The sequence below is a fragment of the Chlorocebus sabaeus genome, chromosome 1 (genome assembly GCF_047675955.1).
Source record: "Chlorocebus sabaeus isolate Y175 chromosome 1, mChlSab1.0.hap1, whole genome shotgun sequence".
Classification (NCBI taxonomy): Eukaryota; Metazoa; Chordata; class Mammalia; order Primates; family Cercopithecidae; genus Chlorocebus; species Chlorocebus sabaeus.
This window is the reverse complement of record NC_132904.1, coordinates 96,891,404-96,918,755: the sequence shown is the minus strand read 5'-3', so window position 1 is coordinate 96,918,755 and position 27,352 is coordinate 96,891,404. Positions and strand designations below refer to the sequence as shown.

Below are 27,352 nucleotides of genomic sequence, written 5' to 3'. Positions count from 1 at the left end.
CTTGTAAAACACATTTGAGGGGATAACTCAAGAACATTTTCTTAATTTTGCTAGAGAGACAGTCATCCAGATACAAGAAATCAAGAGAACACCTGCAAGAAACTATAAAGCACAAGTATCACCAAGGGATGTAGTCCCTAGTCTATCCAGGTTCAATGCTAAAGAAAAGGGCACCTGAAGAAAAAGTTTGGATCTTAAAGACAGCTGGAGAAAAAGGTCAGATCATTTACAAAGGGAACTCTATCAGGCTAACAGTCTTTTCAGCAGAAAGGTTACAAGTCAGTAGAAATTAGAAACTTATTTTTAGCATTCTTAAAGGAGTTCCAATTAAGAATTTAATAGGCAACCAAACTAAGCTTCGTAAGTAAAGAGAAATAAAATCTTTTCCAATTAAGCCATAAGATAATTTGTTATTACTAGACCAACCTTACAAGAAATCCTTAAGAAGTTTAAACATAAGCAGTACTCATAAGAAATGAAAGAATGGTGCCTGCTACCACAAAAACACACCTAAGTACATAACCCAAACACCTTATAAAGCAACCACATAATAGAAACTACAAAGGATCCAGTTATCAACTTCACAACAGAATCAAAACATCACATATCAATATTAACCTTGGATGGAAACAGTCTAAGTACCCAACTTAAAAGCCACAGAGTGGCAAGATGGATGGTAAAATAAGACCTTTCTATCTCCTGTTTTCAAGAGGCCCATCTAACATATAACAACACTTACAAACTCAAATGGTTGGAGAAAGATCTAACATGAAAATGAAATATAAAAAAGAGGAAGAGTCACTATTCTTTATCTGATAAAAGAAAATTTAACAAGAGTAAAAAAACAAAGGTAGGAATTACATAAAGAGTTCAAGAAGACTTAACTATCCTGAGCATATATATATATCCAATATTGGAGCACCCAGATTCATAAAGCAAGTAATTTTAGACCCACAAAAAGACTTATCCACACCCTAATAGTGGGGGACTTCAACATCTCATTGTCAGTATTAGATCATTGAGGCAGAAAACTAACAAATTCTGTACTTCAGACTTGACAGCTGACCGATTGGACTGAATAGACATACACAGAATAGTCGACCCATCAACTGCAGAATATACATTCTTCTTATCTGCACATGGAACATAATTCAGGATCAGCCACATGCTCAGCCATGAAGCAAGTAACAACACATATATATATATTTTTTTTTTGGAGACAAAGTCTCACTCTGTCGCCCAGGCTGGAGTGCAGTGGCGCAATCTCGGCTCACTGCAACCTCCGCCTCCCAGGTTCAAATGATTCTCCTGCCTCAACCTCCTGAGTAGCTGGGATTACAGATGCGCGCCACCACGCCTGGCTAATTTTTGTATTTTTAGTAGAGACGGAATTTCACCATGTTGGTCAGACTGGTCTCGAACTCCTGACTTTGTTATCCACCTGCCTTGGTCTACCAAAGTGCTGGGATTACAGGCGTGAACCACTGTGCCCAGCCATCAATACATTTTTAAAAAACTGAAACAACACCAATGGTACTTTTTGACCACAGGGAATAAAAATATAAATCAATACCAGGAAGATCTCCCAAAACCACACAATTAAATGGAAAAGAAAAAATTTTCACATGAATGACTTTTGGGTAAATGACAACATTAAGGTATAAATAGAAACAAATCTTCGAAATGAAATCAGGCAAACATACCAAAATCTGTGGAATACAGCAAAAGCAGTGTTAAGAGGAAGCTATAGAGCTCTAAATGCCTACCTCAAAAAGTGAGAAAGATCTTGAATGAATACCTAACATCACGTCTAGAGAAAAGAAAAGAAAAGAAAAAACAAATCCCAAAGCTAGCAAAAGTAAAGAAATAACTAAAATCAGAGCAGAACTAAACAAATTTAAGACCCAAAAATCTACACAAAGAATCCACAAAACCAAAAGTTACTTTTTTGAAATAATAAAATGATTGATAGACAGCTATCTAGAGTCACAGAAAAAAGACAGAAGATCTCAATAAGCATAATCAACAATGACAAAGGTGACATTGCAACCAATTCTACCAATACAAAAGATCCTCAGAGATTATTATGAACAATTCTATATATATAAACTAAAAAATCTGGAAGAAATGGAGAAATTCCTGGAAACACATAATCTTCTAAGACTGAATTGAGAAATAATGGAAACCCTGAACAGACCTATATTGAGTTCCCAAATTGAATCAGTAATGGGGGAAAAAAAACCCCTACCAACAACAGCAACAACAAAAGCCCTGGACCAGATGAATTCACAGCTGAATTCCATCAGACGTAAAAAGAACTGTTACCAATTCTAATGAGACTATCCCACCCAGAAGAGGATGAGGCAGCTCTTTCCTGACTCATTCTATGAAGCCAGTGATACTGGGCATTTAGGTGGCCATTTAGGTTCTGATACCCAAACCTGGCAAAGACACAATGAAAAAAGAAAGCAACAGGCCAGTATCTCCGATAAACACAGATGCAAATATCCTCAATGAAGTACTAGTGTATCAAATAAGCAGCACATCAAATAGTTAATTCACACAATCAAGTTGGCTTCATTCCTGGGATGCAACATTGATTCAACATATGCAATCAATACATGCAATTCACCACATAAACCAAACTGAAAACAAAAACCATATGATTATCTGAATAAATGTGGAAAAATCTTTTGATAGAATCCAACATCCCTTAGTGATAAAAACCTTCAACCAGCTAGGCATTGAAGGAACGTATCTCAAAATAATAGCCATCTGTGACAAACTCACAGCTAACATCATACTAAATGGGCAAAAACTGGAAGCATTCCCCTTGAGAACTGGAACAAGACAAAGATGTCCACTCTCACCACTCCTATTCAGCATATTAGGTTGGCGCAAAAGTAATTGCGGTGAAAAGTATTTAATGGCAAAAACTACAATTACTTTTGCACCAACCTAATAGTACTGGAAGTACTGGCCAGAGAAATCGTGCAAGAGAAAGAAGTAAAAGGCATCAAACAGGAAAATAAGTCAAACTATCTCTCTTGCAGATGATTCTATACCTAGAAAACCCTAAAGATTCTGAAAAAAGGCTCCTAGAACTGATAAATGACTTCAGTAAAGTTTCAGGATACAAAATCATTGCACAAAAACTAGTACCACTTCTATACAACGATAACATTCAAAAGGAGAGGCAGATCAAGAATGCAAGAATGTATTCCTATTTACAATAGACACACACACACACACACACACACACTCACAACTTAGGAATACATCTAACCAAGCTGATGAAAGATCTCTACAAGGAGAACTACAAAACATTGCTAAAAGAAATCATCAATGACACAAACAAATGGACAAACCATACATGCTCATGGACTGGAAGAAACAATATCATTAAAATGGCCATACCGCCTAACGCAATCTATATGGAGTCAATGCTATTCCTATTAACCAATGTCATTTTTCACAAAACTAGAAAAAACTATTCTAAAATTCATTGGGAACCAAAAAAGAGCCAAGAAAGCCAAAGCAATCCTAAGCAAAAAGAACAAAGACATAAGATTACCTGACTTCAAACAATATTATAAGGCTACTGTTACCAAAATGGCATGGTACTGGTACAGAAACAGACATATAGATCAATGGAACGGAACAGAGAACCCAGAAATAAAGCCAAACACCTACAGCCATCTAACCTTTGACAAAGTCAGCAAAAATAAGCAGTGGAGAATGGACTCCCTAATCTGTATATGTTGCTAGCTAGCCATATGCAGAGGAATGTACAGAGAGCTAGCCATAAGGAGAGGAATGAAACTGGATCCCTACTTTTTACCATAAAAAATTAAAATGGATTAACGATTTAAATGTAAGACTTTAAACCATATGAATCCTAGTAGAAAATCTAGGAAACACCCTTCTGGACATTGGTCTGGGGAAAGAATTCATGACTGAGTCTTCAAAAGCAACTGCAACAAAAACAAAAATTGACAAGTGGGACCTAATTAAACAAAAGAACTTCTGGACAGTAAAAGAAACTATTAACAGAGTAAACAACCTACTGAACAGGAGACAATAGTCACAAACTTTGCATGCAACAAAGGTTTAATATCCAGAATCTATATGGAACTTAAATAATTGAACAAGCAAAAAATAACCTCATCGAAAAATGAGCAAAAGACATGAATAAACACTTCTTAAAAGAAGACATACAAGTGCTCAATAAACATGAAAAAATGCTCCATATCACTAATCATCAGAGCAATGCAAATTAAAACCACAATGAGATACCATCTCACACCACTTAGAATGGCTATTATTAAAAAGTCAAAAAACAACAGATGCTGGTGAGGCTGTGAAGAAAAGGGAATACTGATGCACTGTTGAGGGAAATGCAAATTATTTTGGCCACTGTGGAAAGCAGTTTGGAGACTTCTCAAAGAATTTAGAACTACCATTTGACCCAGCAATCCCATTACTGGGTATATATCCAAAAGAAAACAAATCATTCTGCCAAAAAGACAAGAGACACTTACATGTGCATCATAGCAGTGTACCCAATAGCACAGAAATGGAATCAATCAATCAATCTATGTGTCCAGTAATGCATGGATAAAGAGAATGTGGTGCATATTAGGCATGGAGTACTATACATCCATAAAATGAACAAAATCATGTCCTTTACAGCAACATGGATATTGCTAGAGGCCATGATCCTAAGTGAATTAACGCAGGATCAGAAAACCAAATACCACATGTTCTTACTTATAAGTGGGAGCTAAACATTAAGTACTCATTGACACAATCATGGCAATAACAGAAATTTGGTACTGCTAGAGCTGAGAGAGAGGGAGGTTATAAAGGTTGAAAAGCTATCTATTGTGTACTATCATCAGCACCTGGGTGACAGGATCATTAACAACCCAAACCAGCATCATGCAGTATACCCAGGTATCAAACCTGTACATGTAACCCCTGAATCTAAAATAAAAGTTAAAAAAAAGAGAAAAATTACAATATACCTGCTGGTTGGTTGATATTTAGGTTCATTTACTTCCATTTATTCTCAATGTTAGGAGGTTGCTTTTTTTTTTTTTCTTTTGGTTTAAAGTTTAATCTAAAACATTTGTGTAGTTCCAAAGTCAAAACTATGAAAAAGTACTGTACATTGAAAAAGAGTTTGCTTGCATATTTGTTCCTGCATCCCATTCTCTCCCTCCTTAATCGGTAACACTTTTTTATTAGTCGTTAGTTTATGCTTGTATTATTTCTTCTTCAGAATATTAGTAAATGTGTTTGTATTTTATACAAAAGGGGTCATACATTCACTCTTCTGTACCTTGTTTTATCCACTTAAAATTGCATATTTTTGTGTATGTTTTAGGAATAGATAGATCCCTTCGTGTGGATATGCTAGGTCAAAGGGCGAATCCATATAAAATTTTACTAGATATTGCCGAATTTCCTTTCATAGAGTTGATTTATTTTGTGGTTGAGAAGATTTTAAAAACAAGGATTTCCTAGTCTTGGATCTACTGAATCAGAACTTGGAGATAGGGGTTCCCAGCTGTGTTGGATGATTACCCAGGTTTGGGGAGTTCATTCCAAAGGAAATTTTTAAGGCTGACAATGTATTGCTCATTTGATATGTGTTAGGTACTGTGCTAGACACTGGTGAGAGAAATTCCAAGAAAAATATATTTTTCCCTGGGCAATCCCAGTAAATGGATAGTTAGAGAGAAGCATTTAAAACAAATCATTATAATGTGATTATTGGTATAGTTGAGATGTATAATGGGGTTAAGGGACAAAAAAAGAGTCAATGCCTATGAGAATTGTACCTAGAATAGATTGGGATTAACTGTTTATAATAAAAGCAGAAGTATGCATTTAGTAAATTATTCATGAAACTGACTTAATGTAGTCTCTTTTCCTGAAAAGAAAATAATGAGTTTAACCCTGAACTTATCCCATCTGTATTTGCTTCATTTCTTGTTTTATTTTTTGATATAGCTTCAAATTTTCAAGTTGGGTCTTCCATGGATATTTCTGGAGATTTTTGAACCTAAAATCATAACAGCATAACATAATGATATTTTAGTGTTAAAATCAGACCATAATCATTGACATTCTGTGCTCTGCATAAAATAAATAATGTCATTCATATAGTTGACAGGAGAAAAGATAAAAGTCAATAAAAAGAGAATTATTTATTAAAAAGATCTAATGTTACAAGAACAGTACACAGAACTATTATTTGACTGTGCCTTCCACATGGTATATACCTTATATATAGTATATATACAGATCGTACACAGTATATTTAACAGTTTGACATGGAGTCCACAGTACCTTCATTTGGGTACGCAAAACTTTTGCTTTCATGAAATTTCGAATTATAAGGACTGTTGCTTTCTTCATATTCAATTGACATTATACAAAAATACAGTCTCTTTAGTGATTTAAGACTGTGGTTACTATCCCATAGAAGAAATAATTCAGTACTGCAGCTGAAAAATAATGTACCTTGATAAGAATGCTCTTCTGATTTCTACAAAGTAACAGATATGTAGCACATAAGTACATAAACATTGAAAACCTGTTTTCTAAATAGGTTTATGATGCAAAATACGTATTCTGTGTATGTTAAGTAAAAACATTCCATATCTCTGATTCCTGTAAGAATACAACATCAGACATTCTATGTGTAAATACTCTGTCAGATATGTACCATCCGTCAGCTAATTAACAATATTGGTTAAATTTGTCATTTGTTTAATATTTTACTGGGCTTTGCTTTCTAAGAGTGTAAGTAAGAAGTTGATTCTTAAAGTCCTTCACTAAATCTGGTTTACATCACCATGGAAAATGAAGACAATGGCTTGATTCATGAAATACATAAAATTATTTTGCATTAAAAATATTCTTTCTGCCTTTTTTTTTTCCAGATGCACAATTCATTCATGAAAGTTACACTATACTTGGGAGAGCTCATGTTTTGTCAGCTAACCAATTAGCATCCCTGTTTTTGCAAAGTCCAAAGTCCAGCCTCTCCCACTTTAAAGGAGGTGTTCAAGAAAGGCTACTTGGTCATAATTACTTACTTACAGGCTTAAATATTTACCATCTGTAGTACTTACTATAATATCTATTGACCGAGTCTTTCTTTTAACTCATTTCTTATTAGTTTAGGGTGTCTTACATAATTTTCCCCCAAGAGAATATGTAAGCTACATATAGACTTTTCCTGTGTCTCTGAAACTATTATTTTAGGATGTTGAGAACAGAAACTTCAATCACTCCTCTGATTCTACAAGGATTAACCTTGAGAGCTAGCAATTGGAGCTCCATATTGTTTCATTTTGCTTGTTATTCATGAAGCAAATACAATTAACAAGTTTAAAGCATATAAAATTATAAAACTATTTTTTGTTCTCATGTTAACATCACCTATAAAACCATAATTTTTCCAGGCTCTTCTCTGGCATATGACTTTGCAGTAACTGTCCTTTCCTGCATTTGCATGGGTCTGATGCCAACTCTGGCACATTCTCATGTTTGTTAGAACTTCTTTAAGATATCTTCAAGTAGAAAATTTTCATCTCATTTTCCAACAACTCTCTAAGATCTCTCAGGCTCAAGTTGACTCTTCGAAATAGCAAATAAGGATTACTTCCCAAGCCACAGAATCAAACAGTGCATAGCTGGCTAGACTAGCTGAATCCCTGTACTGATGCCATGTTTCCACAGCTTAATTAAAAATTCAATTTATCCAAGAGAGACTGTCTTTATTTTACTAGTTGATTTTATCAGTGGTATGTGATGCATGGAACTGTTTTTAAAAATCAAAATTTATTTGTTATGCTTGAACCATTTTAATCTACAGACTATGCATAATTATTTGCACAACACATTTTCATTGTCCTTAAAATTTTTGCAAAATTTTGCAATTAGAAGAAAACCTTGGACCTAATTCAACATCTGCTTTGGCAGTAGGTAAAGAAATGGAAACGCTGTGTCCCATACTCTTCTCATTTTTAAGTTAGCACCCGTGGCAGCATGTCTGCAGTTTTTAGTGATCATATTTTTTGGTGATGTTAAACCATCTTTTGTTATTAAAAATAAATATTTATTATATTTGCTGCTAGATAACATAGTACTTTATGAAAAACAATAGCACTAAAATTCATTTGGACTCAGTTTCTATTTATCTTGCACTAATGTAAATGGCTTATTCCCTACCCTAATAACTTGCTCTAGGGGTGCATATAGAATAGCATATTGACAAATCTTGCTATTTCACTATGCAATCATACAATATTTTTCAAGAAAATTTTTGTGTACTTATCTTATAATGGACCACATCACTGAAGCATTTTTCATATTTCCTGCTGGTTTGGAAATTGAGATATTCCGCCAAAGGGAAAATGAAAAACACTGAACTCAGTCTTAAGCAAACTTTTCATTCTCACTTTTGCATTTGTCTTAAAACAGATCTGCTAAAGGCCAGTTACTTAACAAATGGATGGCACACACTCGGAGTCATAGATATAAAATAAAATCCAAACATATTAAAAAAGTAAAGAATACATTTGACAGAAATTACCTTTGCTTACAAAAATTCATTACATACAATCTGCATATTTTTACTGGACTAAGAACTGTCCTCTCCATTTACAAAAACCAAAGAGAAACCTGATGGATAAGTAATATTTCCCCCCTAACCTCCTGTAAGTTCACCATGTATATAGTTCCAAGTTTTTAAAGCTCAAGCTCATCTCAGGATCCTGGTTCTTCACTTACACTACACTCTATTCACTGGTGTTATCAAGCTAAAGCGAACAAAAGCAAATTAAGTCAGTAGTTTTCACCAGGAGGCTGAAGGAATCATCAATGCCAAGAGCAACGTGACTGATGATGAAGATGTGGAGAGAGTGTGAAGGGTCGACTGAGCACTTGTGATTTTTCCACCTGTGAAAAAAGAAGCATCAAATGGAGCAAATTATTTTGGTTTTGCTTGAGCTAGGCCAGAATTGTTTTTAGTATGTAAGACTAATGAGTGCAAGATTGGTCCTGTTTCTGATGAGAGTGTTCTTTGTATTTATAAAATCAGACATTATCTGAGGTTCCCAAGTTATATAGAAGGGACGAGGATATATGAGATATTGTATTGAAAAGGTGATGTCATGTCTAACAAATACATCCAATCAGGAGATTTAATTTTCACCAATGATGAAAATATTCCAAATTCAGATATAAAAATAAAATAATTTTGATAGTGCACAGTTCGGAAAATGGAGCAAAAATAACAAAAGCTTGTGACAATATGAATTCCTAATTTACAGTCATGAGCTGCATAATGACATTTCAGTCCATCATGGACTACATATTTGATGGTGGCTCCCTGAGATCATTATGGAACTGAAACATTCCTATTGCCTAGTAATGTTGTAGCAATTATAACATTGTAATTCAATACGTTACTCACGTATTTGTGGTGATGCTGGCTTAAACCTGTTCTAGTTATATGAACGTATAATGTACAGTATTTAATTGATAATGGTAATAAATGATACCTGTTATTTGGCTTATGTATTTACTATTCTTTTTTTTTTTTTTTTTTTTTTTTTTTTTTTTTTTTTTGAGATGGAGTCTCGCTTTGTCGCTCAGGCTGGAGTGCGGTGGCGCGATCTCGGCTCACTGCAAGCTCCCCCTCCCGGGTTCATGCCAGTCTCCTGCTTCAGCCTCGAGTAGCTGGGACTACAGGCACCCGCCACCGCGCCCGGCTAATTTTTTGTATTTTTAATAGAGACGGGGTTTCACCGTGTTAGCCAGGATGGTCTCGATTTCCTGACCTCGTGATCCGCCCGCCTCGGCCTCCCAAAGTGCTGGGATTACAGGCGTGAGCCACTGAGCCCGGCCCTGTATTTACTATTCTTTTAGTAATTATTTTAGTGTACTCCTACTTACAGAATAACAGTTAACTGTAAAACAACTTCAGGCATGGCCTTCGGAAGGGCTTCCAGAAGGAGGCATTATTATCACAAGAGATGATAACTCCATGCGTATTATTGCCCCTGTAGACCCTCTAGTGAGACAGGATGTGGATATGGAAGACCGATACTGATGAGTCTGACCTAGCGCTAAGCCTACACTAATGTGTATATTTGTGTCTTAGTTTCTAACAAAACAGTTTAAAAGGCAAATAATATAAAATAAAAATATTAAAAAGTTTATAGAACACAGATATAAAGAAAATGTTTTTTACATCTGTATTATGTATGTATTTTAAGTGTTACCACAAAAGAGATAAAAAGTTAAAAAATTTAAAAAATTTATATAGTAAAACAGTTACAGTAAGCTAAGTTTAATTTATTAGAGAAAAAATTGTTTTTATAAATGTAATATAAATATAGCCTAAGTATACAGTGATTATAAAGTCTACGACAGCGTACAATAAAGTCATAGGCCTTCACATTCACTTGGCAATCACTCAGTGACTCACCCAGAACTTAAAACCCTGCAAACTCTGTTCCTGTTAAGTGTCCTATAGAGGTACACCATTTTTTTATCTTTTATACTGACTGTATCTTTACCGTAATTTTTCTATGTTTAGATACACACATAGCATTGTGTTACAATTACCTACAGTATTCAGTGCAGAATCATGTTGTATATGTCTATGGCCTAGGAGCAATAGGCTATACCATATGCCTTAGGTGTTATAGTAAGCTATACCATCTAAGTTTGTGTAAGCATACTCTATGATGTTCACACAGTGAAATTGCCTAAGGATGCATTTATCAGAACTTATCCTCATCATTAAGAAATACATGACTATGATAACTCTAGTAAATTTTAAAATCTAATAACATTATTTTATTTACTGAATTTATTGATGTGTCCTTGATTGACTATTTCAGTTGAGTGAGCTTAAATTCTAGGTTCTCATGCCAAACTTCGCAAAACATGGTGATCTTTCATCACTCTTTCTTACACCCAGGAGAGGTTCTTTTATGAGACTAAAACATTGTATGCAGCTAATATATTAGAATCGCTTTTGGATTAAACTGACTGATCCCAGGTTGATTAGTCTGAGGTAGTTTTAATAGCCCTACATAAGCATAAACGAAATGACTTTTAGATATTAACTTCAGGAGTGGTTCTTCAAGCCAGAAGCCTTCTGAAGCATCATGATCATAATTGATTATTTAATAAACGCTTATTGTATGTCACATACTGTACAAAGCCTTTTATATATGTTATCTTATTTGATCCTCGTAACATTCCTATGTGGTAAATACAATTGTTTATTCCCCTCTTGCAGATGGAGCTGAGGCTTAGAAAGACTGTAAACTTGCTTAAAGTAATTGAGGTAGGAATTAGTGGATTTAGATACTTGTGTATTTTCTCTCTTAAAACAATGATTGGCTTTAGTTAAAACCCTAATAATAATAATATAATCTACTACCCAATTGCTGAAATCTTCTGTCAAGGTAATCCTCTCTGGCTAGACTGAGTGTAATGGGATTTGGGGGGTAATTTTAGTTGCAAAGATAGAGTCTGAATTTATTTTCCTGATGCTTAAGAGCCAGAGAATAATTTGGTAAACACACACATGCGTGTGTGCACACATGCACACACAAATGCAAAAAGCAGTAAGTCTTTGAAATTTTTTACGGCTAATACACTACTAGAACTTATCAATCAACATATTGGAGAATGTTGCATATATTTCAACTTGTACAAAATTGGGTTATTGTGAAGCATATAGCCACTTGTGAGCTATAAGAAAGGCAAGATGACAAGACTCACTGGAGTTGTCTGGGCATGCTTAATAAATAAAAAATGTGAAAACATTCTTTCTAGCTATTGGGAGTGGGTGCATCTTAATTTACATGACACTTTTATAATAATATCTCACTTTCAGAATGCTAAGTAGGGTCTGTATCTCAAATTCCAAATACAATCTACAAAGCTAAAATATATTAATTTGATATAGCAAAACAACCCCACAAAACAACAGAAAGAACAATGTTAGACTAAGTTCTGGCCCCAGCTATAAAACTAACTAGCTGTTTCACTTGGGCAAGTCATTCGATATCTTAAGTGTTTGGTTTTCACAAGATGATAAAAATGAAACCAATCATGACTCAGGGTCTGAGTCTAAGGTAGACAATAGTGTAAGAGTTTCCTCTATTGAAACTCAGGAAGTGGGTTACACTGACCAAAATGTTATTAACTGAAATATAAAAGTTGATAATCTTTTTCTTGGCATAGAAGTTACAATTTAAAATATCAATGGTAGAATTAAGATATCATAAGTACTTCCAAGGTTGAGGCTGATCTTATTCAGATAATACTATAGAATCTGATTGTGTTAGAGTTGAAAGTAACCTTAGAGAGTCAGAGAAGAATAAAATACCTACCACAAAAGATTACTAGAAAGATAAAATAATATATAGAAAACACCTAGTTTAATGCCAGGAACACGATGAGGCCTCAGTAAATGCTCACTGCATTGCTGTCTAGGAATTTGACGTGCTGAAGCAAGAGGAAGGTTGTCGTATATTTTGCTTTTCAGGAAATAGTCTTTTAAGATGCTCTTGAAAATTCAGCTCCCTCATCTGAACAGTTCAGTTGTGAAATAATTAATGCAGAGACATTATAACTGTTCTTGCTGTTGAAACTATACTTTCATAAATGAATCATAAAGCATATTACATTTTCATGTGACCACAATAAAATTTAAATTTTTAAATCTTTTCACCAGAATTTCTGAAAAAGTCAGATTTCTCCCATCTTATGTCTTGTATTTTTAACTGGTCATTTAAAAATACTTTTAGGTGTACTGAAAAGTCATGAGACTAAGGAATTCACCCAGATTCCTTAAATATTGACAATTTATCATTCTCGCTTTATTATTTCTATACATACCTCCATTTTTCTGAAACATTTGAAATGAAATTGCAGATATGATGCACCTTTTCCTCTAAATATTTTAATGTATAGTTCCTAAAAATAAGGCTTTTAACAATATAACCACAGTACAGTTTTTTAAAAAATGAAATTAATGTTGATATAATATCTAATTTACAGGTATGCAAATCTTATCAATTATCAATAATGTTCCTTATCCTGTATTTTTATGTGAGAACTTATCAAGTATCATAACTGACAGCTAAATTATGAAGACACATGGACCTATAGAGGGGACCAGCACATGCTAGGGCTTATCAGAGGGTGGAGGTTGGGAAGAGGGAGAGGATCAGGAAAAATAACTAATGGGTACTAGGGTAAATACCTGGGTGATGAAATAATCTGAACAACAAAACCCCATGACACAAGTTTAACTGTATAACAAACCTGCACATGTACCCCTGAACTTAAAAAGTTAAAAAAAATTATCAAGTATTATGTCAATAGCTTTTCCTCAAAGTTCCAGTCTGTTTCATTCTTTTCTACACTATACTTATCTCCCATTTCATGGTGGCATAAAAGAAATCACAAGCAATGCCTCTGGTCTGATTTCAAGTTGATGAATAAGTTAAATGGCACAGGGCCACATACAGAGCATGACGGGACACTTCTCTGTAGGTTGATAATTCTGCTTGGGAATGATTGCTAAACAAATGATGTTCCTAATTACCCACTAATTGTAATGAGAAAATGTTATATAATGTTTTCATAAAATTGTCTAATACTTTTAAAATCAGAAATTTGCATATCTAAATCTTTTGCTGCTTTTTTTTGACTACCTCTACGAAATGGTTACTTTATTCTAAATTTCCAAAATCTCGCTTCCTTTAATCAGTTTTTCCTTTGCTTATATAATAATGATGGTGGTGGTGAAGATACGTAGTTTTGGAAACAATCATACCCAGGTCTTTATCCTGGTTCTGAAACTTATAATAGCGTGGTCTTAGGCAAGTTACTTAAACGTTTTCTACAAAACAGTAAAAATATCACCTATCTCATATGATTGTTACTAAAATTAGATGATGTATGTAAAGCACTTTTGACCATGCCTGACATATAATAAAAGTCAGTGAAAGCTAGCAGTTATTAATATTGCTAATAATAATGTTCAATAAAATTTATAATTTGTTTGGAAATCAATAAATATGACCAAATTTTAATTTTAAAAGCTTCCCTTTAAACTCCTTATTTTCTAACAATAAAGGCAATCAAAACAACAGAAATGTAGGTATGTCAAAACCAGTGTAATATCAGTTTAAAAGCCATACTCCAAAAACCAAATGGTCAGCAAGGTACTACTTGAGACCAGGATAGGCAAGGACATTTCATAAATCAGTACATTCTAATGAAAATGTCAGCTCCTTTCTAGATTTGTAGAAATTTTACAATTGTCAGCAGATTACTATGGTTCATATTAATCGGAAGATAATATAAAAATCAGAGAGGAGACACCCCTCAAAATCTCTGAACCATGAAATCTGTCATATCCTCAATTTTGATGAGTTTCATACCATCTTGTAATTATTGGTTGTCAGCAAATTAAACCTACTATGTCAAAACTCACCTGAATATGATGGTACCCTAATTTGAGAACTAGCTGTTCCATCTCCTCCTTCACTATATGCTCGAACTTCAATAATGTAGATTCCAGCATCTGGGAGTGGTACTACTGCTTGAAGTTTCTGTGTTTCAATAACTTGGCTGTTGCTGTGACCCTCTTGCCTATAAAAAACCTATGAGTAACAACAGAGGTTTAGACATTTGATATGAAAGATTACAAATGCACATTGACTACCTACTGAGCATCACATTCTGAGATAAGCACAAGAAACTTACAGTTTAGACAGATACACAAGCAAATGTAATGCATGTGCATTGTACTGCAGTAGAAGTATACAAAAGGGCCATGGAGGTACAGGAGAGAGTTTAATTTTGTCTAGGGGTTTAGTGAAGGCCTTCCAGAGGAAGTGATGTCTGAACTACATATTTAAATATGATAGAGTGGACCACTTGGAGAAAGGGAGGAGAATTCCAGAAAGAGATAAGATAAAATGAATAACTACATCTAAGCAATAAGGAACAATGGCATGAGGGTAGGGAATGAAGAGGGGATATATCGGAATAGTGAGGAATGAGGCTAGAGAAGTAGGGAGAGAGGAGGCAGATCATGGAGAGTCTGTTATGCTTGGTTATTGAAATGAACAATATTGTAAGGGAGTTTAGAAAGCTCATCTTCAAATAGCTTGAAGGGAGTAAAGAGAAAATTTGTTAAACATATAAATAATAAATCCTTAACAATGTAGGAAACATTTGAAAGTGAAAATTTTATTTTTTCAATTTTTACTTTTATAGTGGTTTGCTTTTTGGTAAAATCAGCATTTGGATACATTGTATAGCAAGGCTAAAGCTTTTTAGACATCTGTTGTGGTATTATAATTAAACATGCATGCACGGAAAACAGAATTTTGGAACTACAAATCAGGGCACAGGATAATCCTTTGTTTACATATTAAAAAATGACATCCATAAAGTTTAGGTGACTCATACAAGACCATGTGGCTAGTTAGGGTAGAAATCTCATCAGAAGATTTATATTTGATAATCACTTCAGAGCTATTTTACTATATTGTACTATTACTCATGTGCCTCCAAAAATAGTCAAGTAGCAGTAGTTAAGATGTATTTAAATGTGTTTTTATTCAGGTTCATTCTTCTTTGTGCTTTTTCATAATTGGTATTATAAGTGTGTAATGGAAAGATAAATGGCTTTGTATTCATACAGATCTGGATACAAAACAACTTCCTACAAACACAGCAAAAGAAAACGAAATCTCCTATACCGTCCTGGCTGGGAAAATTTGGGCAAGTTACTAACTTTTGTAACTTCAATTTATTCTACTGTATGGTAGAGATAATAATAACAATTTTAGGGTTTTTAGGGGAGTAAAATGAGAAAGTGCATATAGAATACCTAGCACAGGACCTGGTGCGTGATAAGCTTAATAAGAGAAAGCTACTCCTTCTGTTGCCATCATTGTTTATTCACCGTTAAAGGGTTGGTATTTCAAGTACATCATACAATATGAACTGACTTGGGAAATTAGACAAAAATCGACACATCTTTTCTTATGGAAAATGTGTTTTGAGCTTGAATTAACTTACAACAAAAAACCCAAACAATTCTTTAGAGAAAGAGTATTTCCACATATTGAAGCTTGCGTGTACTTGATCCCTCTGAATTCTAGTAATAAACGATCCCTCCATTTCACTTCCTTTTTTTTTTTTTTTTTTTTTCATTTAATTTTAAATCTACTTCACGTTCTTGGGAGGGAAGTGAATTCTCCATTTAAGTGTGATGTGCAAAAATGGCATCTATTGAAATCCTTATTATAAAGGATGCTATAGTCTCAGTGTAAATGCAAGTTGATAACAGTATCACCAAACATTTACTGGACATTTCATGCAGGCCGGGCATGAGTGCTACATGTTGGAGATTCATCATAGAATAAGATCACATGGTTATGATCTTTCTGGCATTTATAGTCTAATACTGAAGTCTAAACAATGCAATGAAGCATGATATGTATTGCAGTGGGAAATATATTTGATGCTATAGTAATGCACAAAGTGGTTACTTAGTCAAGATTGGGGAAATCGGGAACACTTCCTGGAGGATGCCTTAAGCAGCTTTTGTCTTAAAATGTGACAAATATATCTGTATTTATGCTTTTGATTTTGCATGGAGCATCGTGATGAATTAGAATTCTGATCATGTGAGGTAATTAGAAAGCAAATTTATGGGAATGGGAAAGTATGTAAATTGGTGAGGACTGGCAGGAGAGTGACTATTTTAGAGGACACTGTTATTATGATTCAATAAATTACAATTCTTATAACAAAGAAAAATACATCCAGCAATGCATATCTAATGTTCTAGAGTTGAAGAAAAATTTGTGGATCAGTTGAGATTTAGGATTAAAAGGTAAAGACAGGGAAAAAAATCAGTGGTATCAAAAGGAGTCTGAGATTAAGTGTGGCCTTTTAGCAATATATCCAGGGAGATGGAGTGCTAAACATATATGTAGATCTACTAAGTGAAAAGATACATTAAATTAATAGTTAATCTTCAGTGCTTTAGAGAATATTGGCTCATTTAAAAATCCTGATTTAGAAAAGATGAATGAGAATGAGAACTATGAGAAGGTTAAGGAGTTATCAAGACATGTAAAAAATAGTTATTGACAGTAAGGAGTCCAGTGAGTTCTTAGAGAATATGGACATTCATAGATTGACAGTTGCAATGACAGCTATGTTTATGTATAAAGGAAATTGTGTAATATATTGTGTCAAGGCTATTCTCAAATTTTGGTATTAAAAACAAAACGGAGAGCAGTGGGTTATCCAAAGAGATGATCCTAAATAGAAAATGTGGTATTGCTATTCTCAAAAGTTTGATCTGGAAATGGCTATTCTATATGTTTGATGGTAGTAGAATATTGAGGTGAGTGTGCTAAACATATAATAGAATAAAGTTTTGCTGGTTATACCCAAAGTACTCCTGAGAAGGATGGCTCATATTAGAGAAAGGCCTATTCCTCTACTGAGCATCTTGGAAAGAGTTGATGGGTACAACTGCCCTTCATAAAACAGGGTGAGGAATCTACAGCCTCAGTCACAATGAGATGGGTAGGAAGGAGTCAGTACGACAATGGAAGTTAGATAAATAGAAGCTGGGAGACACAGTTTCAGTGAGAAGTCACTGCATGAAGGTTGGCTGAACACAGTTATAAGGACAAGACTTTCTTTTGGGCCCTTTGCAGATGTTTGCTTGTATGTTGTTCCTTTCTAACTCTATCTCCCCGGCATTTTCAAAAAGTCTGCTTCATATATATGCTGGATATGACATGAACCATTTCTGTTTGAATTATTTAAAATTCTGAAAAATTTCAGGCATAAATGAATGTAAAGAGGATACTATAATGAACCTCATTTAAAAAGACTCATGTATGACTTAACTTGGATGATAGGTAAATGAGGATGATAGGTAAACACAGAAAAGAAGGCTGAGTCTCATATTTAGAGTGACTATAAGATGAAGGGGCCAGGCGCGGTGGCTCAAGCCTGTAATCTCAGCACTTTGGGAGGCCGAGATGGGCGGATCACGAGGTCAGGAGATCGAGACGATCGAGACCATCCTGGCTAACACGGTGAAACCCCGTCTCTACTAAAAAAAAAAATACAAAAACCTAGTCGGGCGTGGTGGTGGATGCCTGTAGTCCCAGCTACTCGGGAGGCTGAGGCAGGAGAATGGTGTGAACCCGGGAGGCAGAGCTTGCAGTGAGTTGAGACTTGGCCACTGCACTCCAGCCTGGGTGACAGAACAAGACTCCATCTCAAAAAAAAAAAAAAAAAAAAAAAAAAAAAAAAAAAAAAAAAAATGTGAAGGAAGAGCTGCAGAATAGAAGAAATCAGAGACTAGAGTGGCTATAGACTACAGTTCCCAAGAAGCTGGAGAAATACAGGGAAGGGCTTCAAAGTTCCAGTGGGTATGTAAAACAGTATCAACCCAAGTGTACATATATCTCAGGAATCTGGAAGCTCAGCTGATATCTCAGTTGCATAAACAAATGAGAACCTCTGTTTCTATCTGATATGGTTTGGCTGTGTTCCCTCCCATATCTCCTCTTGAATTATAGCTCCCACAATGCCCACGTTTTGGGAGGGACCTGGTGGGAGGTAATTGAATCACGGGGGCAGGTCTTTCCCGTGCTATTCTCATGATAGTGAATAAGTCTCATGAGATCTGACTGTTTTATAAAGGGGAATTTCCCTGCACAAGTATTATTCTCTTGTCTGCTGCCATGTGAGACATTGCTTTCATCTTCCACCATGATTGTGAGGCCTCTCCAGCCACGTGGAACTGTGAGTCCATTAAAACTCTTTCTTTTATAAATTGCTCAGTCTTGGGTATGACTTTATTAGCAGTGTGAAAATGGACTAATACAGTATTGATGGATTGTGTAATAACTAATAAACTTTGGGCCTGATTTTCTTCTATTTGCCCCAGCTTTGTAAACAGGTAAAAAGTAAAGGTGGGTGAGAGAAGGTATATGGTGAAGGGGTTGTATATCTAGGAAAGGCTATTTTCTAGATATAGACTTGAAAAACTAATAGTTTTCACTTGGATTATAGCCTGAGGTCCTGAATTCTTTCTAACTGCTTGAGTATTTTCTGAAGGGATAACAGTTTCTGTTTGTGGGGAAGGGGACATTTGCTGAAGTGAAAGCATAGCCCCTGAACATTCAGTTTTATTTTCCCTTTCACTCAAGCATAAGTCTGTGTGAAGAAAATAAGGTGGAGATAAAATGGTTGTTTTACTTTATAATCTGGGTAAAGTACTTTCATGGTGTAAAGAAAAAAAAATTTCCATTTTCAAGATCATTAAAAATTATGGCTGAATATACTTTAGTCCATATGTTTCTTTTTGTCATTTCTTTAGTAACACCAGTAATGGTGAGTCTTACAACATGTGCTACAATTAGTAAGGATTCTAGATAGAGACCCCAAATTATAGGAGTTGTATAAATAAAATGTTATTTGTTTAAAAACTTTTATTTGAAAACAATAAGTCAGGGTAGGAAAACTTTTATTTGAAGTTTTTATTTCACTTTCCCAATCATTTATAAATAATGTGTTAATAAAATAGGCAGTTGATTCTGAATTGGGAAATGTAAATACAACAGAATAAATAAAGTGACACGTTTACTGACCTGAGGAAAAGTCATAAATATGCTAAATAAATTACCAAATTGGATTCAACTTCTCAAATGAAAAGTTATTTTGAGTGGAAATAATTTGTATTATTATTTGGTACAATAAGGGGTGTCTGCAACAGATAATCCTTTCCAACATCTTGCTGGTTCTCTATGTGTCTCTCTGTTCCTTACTTGTTAATGGAAGGTGTGATATCTTGAAATTATTGCTGTTAAATCTGAATTTCTTAAGCAAAATTCCAAGAAGCCCAGGATCTCTTAGACAATCTCAAAAATAAATCTGAAAAGTTTCACCACTAGGTACTGCTTAATATTTATCTGAATGAATTCAATTTTAATGTGTTACCTACTTGGCAGTTATATATGGTTCAATTCCATCTATCTTTCATGATATTCTTGGTCACTTTTGAAGGCTCTGACAAGATTTTGTGGTAGGGAGACCTCTTTTTTTTTTCTCCTAACATCTGTTAACAAAATTTCTGTTATCATCTTTCTCTGGTAATATCTGGTAGTTATACATGTTGCTGACACCTCAATGTCTGAAATTGGGTAAGAAAGTAAGATCTATGATGCTATGGTTTTAATAGGTCCCCTGCAAAATCCAGGCATTGCCAATGTGATAGTATTCAGAGGTGGGCCTTTAACAGGTGATTACATCATAAGGACTTCTCCCCTCATGAATAGGATTAATGCCCTTGTAAAAGAGGCTTCTCATGGCTGTTGGCCCTTTTGCCCTTCTGCCTTCTGCCAAGTGAGGACACAGTGTTCCTCCCCTCTGGATGATGTAGCTTTCAAGGCACCATTGTGGAAACCAAAATTGGACCCTCATCAGACACAGAATTTGCTGGAGCTTTGATCTTGGCATTCCCAGCCTTCAGAACTGAGAGAAGTAAATTTTTATTTTTTATAAATAACCCAGTCCCAGATACCTGTTATAGCAGCACAAAAGGACTAAGACAATGCTTTCTTAGACAATGGGTTGCTCAAATGTCGAACTCTGCTGTTTTATGCTACTTCTATAGTTTACTTTTCAAGACTTTATTAATATAAGCTTTATAATTTTATAATGTACTGATATACATTTTTATAGTGTTCTTATATTCCATGGAAAATGGCAAAATAAATTTTAAAATTCCTAGAAGTATCAATGCACATTTATTTGCCTGAAAGGAGTTCAACTACTAAAGATTAAAGGGCATTGTATCATTCCATTATATGATTTACTTTTTAAATTTTTTATTGATACACACTGAGGTACATATCTTCAGGGTAATATGATAATTTGATACATTTGTATCATGTGTAAAGACCAAATCAGGGTAATTGGGTTATCCATTACCTTAAATATTTATCTTTTTTAAATGCTAAGAACACTCAAACTATTCTCATCTAGCTATTTTTAAGTATATATTAGATTATTAACTATATCACCCTTCTGATCTATCAAACACCAGATCTTATTTCTTCTATCTTATAGTATATTTGTACCCATTGATTAACCTCTCTTTGTTCCTCACTCTCCTTTCCCCTTCCTGCTCTCTGATAACCACCAGTCTCTATTTTTATAAGATCCAGTTTGTAGTACATTTTTATCAGAATGTGTATTCTGTATATAGCATCTTAACTCAAAGAATCATTTATTACATTATTTATGAACTGAGTATATGGCAAAAAAATCCACTTTTTCCTCCACATTTATTATGTTTTAATAACTTTCACAACCTAGAAGTCTCCCAGATAAATACTTTTCTAAGTTCTTCAACCTTAAACTGGACTTAACGTAAAAGATGGAATATATAATCCCTGCATTTTAAACCTCAGGCTTTAATCCCAAGTTCTCAGCCTCAAACCTACACACAATAAACATTTCCACTGATCCTTCCTGCTTGCAAAAGTGAAGTAGTTTGCAAAGACAGCGTGAAGATTAAGTGACCTCCCTTTTTAATATTCCAATTAATTATGGAAACTCTCCCTTTCCCCAATTAGCAAGAAGTCTTCTGCCTCAAATGTTCCAAGAATCCTAGGGGCAAGTTCAGTCTTAACGGGTCGAGCCTGCCTCAAATGACCTTGTGGAAAGAGAAATGATTAGTGTCCTATGTCCCTATTTTATTAATTTTTGTAAGTGACACCCATTGTGCTTAAGAAGAGGTGGCCCGCTATTATAGTGGTGCCACTCGTGGTTGGCAGTAATTTTGGGGATGTAGTAGGAATCAAAAGGATTCTTAGTACAAAAGGCTTCTCCTTCTGAGTATCATGCCCAGCCCTGGTCATTCTATATTAGTGTGCACCTCTGGATGGTATAGTTCTTTAACTACTGTGTGGGGATCCTTGCCAAGGGTGCAGTAGCTCCCTTCAACATCATACTCAGAAGAGGGGCTCCAAGCTTGTATTCTCTGGGTTATAGCTCTTTAGTTTATGTTCTCAGCTATTATTTCTAAATATATATTCCTGTCCCATTGGGTCTGTGTCAGGAGGAGCTTTCATCCTTGGCTGCCCTGTGAAAAACCGCCGTCTGAGGAGAATCCAAACTCTGGGTTAAGCCCAGTCCAGTCTGAAGTCCCCTTTCCCTCAGGGAGCCCTTCCTGTCAGCCGTTCTCTCAGTGGGGATTATCCCACTCTTCAGAAAGGTTCTGATAAGGTTTAGTTGCAAAGGAGAAGATTTTGAGGTCTTATTCCATTTGTTATCAGGAGACTCCTTCTATAAGAATCAATTCTTCCTTCTCAGGGATATAAGAAAGTGCAACCATTTCAAGAAATAAAAGGGAAAAAATATCTTGGGCAATGTGTGCCTACTTGTCATTAATTTATACATTGAAAATGGATTATGCTAGTGATTCTTCCCCCAGCAACAAGGTATTCCAACGTGACTTGTGTTATCTTTATTAAGAGGAAACTGGAGGCAACTTTTCAAGATCAGTTTCTTTGTTAAAATTTTAAAAATTTTACCTAATGAGACATGCTCCTCCAATAACAGTAAGAAACGGTATCTGTTTTTTCATGAGAACATTTTACATGCCAAGCATTTTATACAAGTTCTTCTTTAGAAAATCCTGTATAATTTGTATTATTATTGCTATTTTAGACATTTGTGAAGTTAATAAAATAAAACTGAGAAAGTTTAAACAACTTGCTCAAATTACTCAACTAGGATTTGAGCTGAAGTCTATCTAAATCAGTGGCCAATGATATTTTTTCCTCTAAACAACAACAAATGGCAAGGTTATGCTGGAAAAAAAAATACATATTTGATAATACACATACATAAATAACTGCATAAGACATTTCTATCTGGGCCAACATTATTCATCCATTCTAGAAACATTAGGAACAAGAAATAAGATAAAGTCATTGCCTTTGAGGACTTCAGTCTGTTTGGGGAGACAGTTATATATAAAAAGTAAGAACAATGACTGGGATAGAGGTGTCAAATGTGAACAAAGAGTAGTGGCACCCAGCCTGGGATCCCTACGCCCAAGCTCAATCGAGTATTTTTCTAGTTATATGGTATTTCTCTATTCTCACTTGAAAGGTACTTAAACCTTATGAGCCTTCCAGTTGACCATACATGTTTATCTGGTTTTCTCTTGCATTTTACTTTGCTTCTCTAGTTTGGGATATGGTTCATTATAGTTCTAATGATTTTAGATTGATTCTTGAATGGTCTATCATATGTCTCACCTAACTGCTATCTCTAAGCATTAAACAGTATATTTGCCTAAGAGGAGAAGTTGTGAGGATATGGTCTTTTGGGGAATGGTATAGAAAGAGAGGAGTAAGAGAATGGTATAGAAAATGACCCAACTGACCTCGCTGCAAAAGATCAAATTCAATATTCCCGAGCATTACTGATGGATTTGTGTGTGTGTGTGTGTGCGCGTGTGCATATGTCTGTGATCTGATTATAGTAGGTAACAAAGGCTAGTTTGTGTAATATAATATTAATGGAAATTAATTTAAAATATTACATTTATAACTTCGGTTTTTAGCTCCTCAAATTTTAGCATTTTATATGTTGAATACTGTGTTACCATCTCTGATAGTTGAAAACCACTTATAATGATACCTTCCAGTCTAAATATTATCACTGAAATATTTTAAACTATTATACTTAACATATTTTATTACATTAAAAATATTGTGAATATTCAACTACTGATTCTGTGTGAAGTTTAATGCAACAAACAGAATCTGACATTATAGAACAAGAATTTGAAATTAAGCCAATTCAATACATAGATCACATATATTTAAAAAATCAGGTAACAGAGGTATTTTTCAAAAACAAACTGCACATGTTATCAAATTTCCAGATCTTACTGTCACATAACAGAATGACTGTATGTAAATGTTGGGTCTGTTTTGGAGCTTGCTGTGTCTTTCCCTGGATTTTTTGTTTTCTATCTAGTGTTCTGGTCCTTGCATTTTTCTTTTCTTCTTCTGTTTGCTTGCTAATAGAAAGTCTTTCCCCTAAAATGAAATGGTCCTGTATTTGTCAGCTGCCAGCAAAATTAGTCTCCTGGAGGCATATGCCAGAATTCTCTGCCTAAATTCTGCTGGTCCTAATATCATGCTTCACAGAGTAATCTTCACACTACATTCAGATTTTCACTACTTTTCCTACTCCTTCCCTTTCTGTGCCTTGTGCAGTTGAAACTAATTTTGACTACCTTGGCTTCTCTATCTTTAGGAAGGCTATCCTTCTAAGATACAGATAGAAAATGATTGAGAAAAAATAGGTTTGTTAATGGGTCTTCTTATGCCTTATTAATTTTCCATCTTCATAATAACAATTTCAGAGATGAGTATCTATGCCAAAGAGTGAAGAAATACTGACCTTGTAACCCACAACTTCAGATTCGTTGGCTAATGGTATGACGGGTTCCCAGCCCAGAGAAACCTGAGAGCCTTGTTGTTCCCACCTGAGGTTGCTAGGTGCTTGACTAGGGGCTGCAAAATAAAAAGTGAAAGTGAACCAACAGGGATTCTTAAATACATTTCTTCATTTAATTCCTTGTGAGTTTCTCACTGTTTTCTCCTGCTTAGTAGTTGGCTGGCAATCTAGGCTTCCTTCCAGCTAGAGTCTGATAAGGAGGGTTTTGCTCCAGAAGTGTCATTTTAATAGCTACTCTACTGAGCTTTTGAACTTGAATCCTTTTATCTCCCTTCTGTGTCAAAATCGCTTAGCCTTGTTTCACAGGAAGATAACCTTTGTCTACTCTGAATGCGAAATTTTCTGAGCTAGTTTTAGGATTCAGATCTAAGCACTGAAGCAAGACTATGAATCAAAACTCCCCTTTGACTCTGCTTATTATGCGCCTCACATGGCTTTGAGAAATGTTATAAGATGTTTCCCCTTTGTCTGAAACAAACAAAAAGCCCAGGTCACTTACGGGATTTCTTGGTGGTTGCACTCACTTCACTGCTAGGTGGCCCATATCCAGCTCCATTGTAAGCCCTCACTGTGAAGTGATATAACGTATTTCCTTCTAATCCTGTTAGGATGACGAAAGACTCATTCCCTCTAGTTTTGACTGTTTCTGCTGCATCTTCTTGTTCCATGTCTTTCCAGTAACCAACCTGTCAACAAATTGTCATATGGCAGGTTAATTTTAAAGCTTCCTCTGTGCTTGTGGCTGCTTGAATTTTTTCTCTTTTTTGGATGTTGCTGGAGTCCACTCATAGGAAGAAATCACTCCTATATCACCCAATTAACAGTTCTTAATAAGGCCAAAATACATTCCTAATTACTGTCTGTTTTGCATCTGTGTAAATTGCAGCACTACAGCAATACTCAAAAAAACAACCAAAGCTGCTACCTTGTAGTCTGGTGGCATGAAGGAGTGCAAATGCATCCTGACATTAAAGAAGAATCATTCCAAGAAATTGGAGTCCTTTTCTCTCATAGGTCATCAGAACAATTTACCATTCAAAACCATGAAACTTCAAATGAATTATCTGAGTATGTGGCATCTGAATATTTCCTCCTGAGCTTCACATAAAGATGAATCACACAAGCTGTATCAGTTTAATGGAGAAGGGGTAGCAGAACACTGGATACTCTGGAGTGGTTTGAATGTAGAGAAACAGCATTGTCAGGATCTGGTGGTAGGGAGGGTCGAGGGAGGCAGAAAGGAACAGCTTTCTGTCAAAGCCCTTTTTATGCATTGAGATCATCTTTCCTGGTTAGGAGCTTATGCTAACTGGCTTCAGCAAACTCGATCCCTTTGTGAGACTCAATGACTGTCCCACAATTAAGCTAAAGCTTTATTCTGTTCAGGCACTAGAACTTAACTACCTATCAATGCAACAAAGAGTAGCTTTTTCCCCTCTACTTTGTTACTGTTGATAGAGGCAGGAGGCAGAGAAATTCTAGGCAGACAGGAATGGGTTCCCAGTGAAACTGCACCTTCAAACTGAGAAGCCTGAAACCCATTGCCTGAAATGAGAATTTCTATTCCTTTTTGCCCATTCTCTTCTGAATTTGTTTTTCTGAATAATGCCTTTTTACCAATCAAATCTTACCTTTTCCAAAACTACCTATGGTCCACCCCCACCATCCTGTGAATAAAAACATCCCACCATCAGTCAGAAGCGATGAGAGAGGGCTGCACTTCAGAGGAGAGACAGCTTGACCTCAGGAAGACAGCTTGACCTAACTTTGGGGAAGGCAGCCTGCCCTTCCCATCCCCTTTCCAGCTCCCCTCTCCACTGAGAGCCATTTTCATTGCTCAGTAACATTCTCCACCTTCCCTATCCTTCAGTTCGTCCATGTGACCTCATTCTTCTTGGATACCAGACAAGAGCTTAGGGCCCACTGAGTGCAGGTACTCAGAAAGTCTGTCACACCAGCCCTTTGCCCTCACCAGTGGAGGGTAGTTGCCCCATGTGATAAGGCAAGGGGTCAACTGAGCTGCTAACACACAGCTGTCCACAGATGGCAGAAATAAGAAAGTGCTGTAACCCTCCCTCTAGGGTTTCGGGGTCACAGGCACCCTCATCTGGGCACTGCTGTGGACCCCACACAGAGCTTGCTCCTGTCAGATGAGCTACTAACACACAGCCATCCATGGACGGTGGAGGTAAGAGAGCACTGTAACACTCCCTCTGGGGTGTCAGGGTTGCAGACACTCTCACCTGGGAACCAATGCAGGCCCCACACAGAGCTTGCTTCTGTCAGCTGAGCTTCTCACACACAGTTGTCTGGGGACAGCAGAGCTAAGAGAGCACTGTTAACATTCCCTCTGGGGCTTAGGGGTCACAGGCACCTGGCAACACCTGGGCACTACCATGGGCCCTACATGGAGATTTTTCCTGCCAGCAGTTGGACTGGCTGGCAGGATCCTGCATTTATCCATGCGCGCCTGTTCTGGCTGTGGGGCCCCACATCGAGCTTATTCATGTGCTTCCTCCCACAAAGACTTGAATGCGGCAGGCCAAGTAAATGGGGCCACCCCTGTCACAAGTCTGATGAAGGGGCTGAGAAAAATCCTGCATTACTATGGTGAAGGTCATAAGAGAGTAATTCTGCCCCCCCCCAACTTAATTACTGTGGTGAAAATAGTACATTACTGGACCCATTTCATCCTCCTTCGTGT

The 27,352-nt window shown here is 35.8% G+C and overlaps 1 protein-coding gene across 1 annotated transcript in view; it reads right to left on the bottom strand.

Moving 5' to 3' along the window:
• Nucleotides 1–6,190: 6,190 nt before the first annotated feature.
• CNTN5 (contactin 5) overlaps nucleotides 6,191–27,352 on the bottom strand; it is a 1,322,079-nt gene continuing 1,300,917 nt past the window's right edge. Inside the window, exons 22-25 of the mRNA XM_038004871.2 lie at nucleotides 25,148–25,334; nucleotides 24,592–24,704; nucleotides 14,549–14,717; nucleotides 6,191–8,976 (exon numbers count right to left, since the gene is read on the bottom strand). Of these exons, the coding sequence (XP_037860799.2) occupies nucleotides 8,873–8,976; nucleotides 14,549–14,717; nucleotides 24,592–24,704; nucleotides 25,148–25,334 (573 nt within the window). The 3' untranslated portion in view covers nucleotides 6,191–8,872. The remainder of the gene's footprint in view (nucleotides 8,977–14,548; nucleotides 14,718–24,591; nucleotides 24,705–25,147; nucleotides 25,335–27,352) is intronic.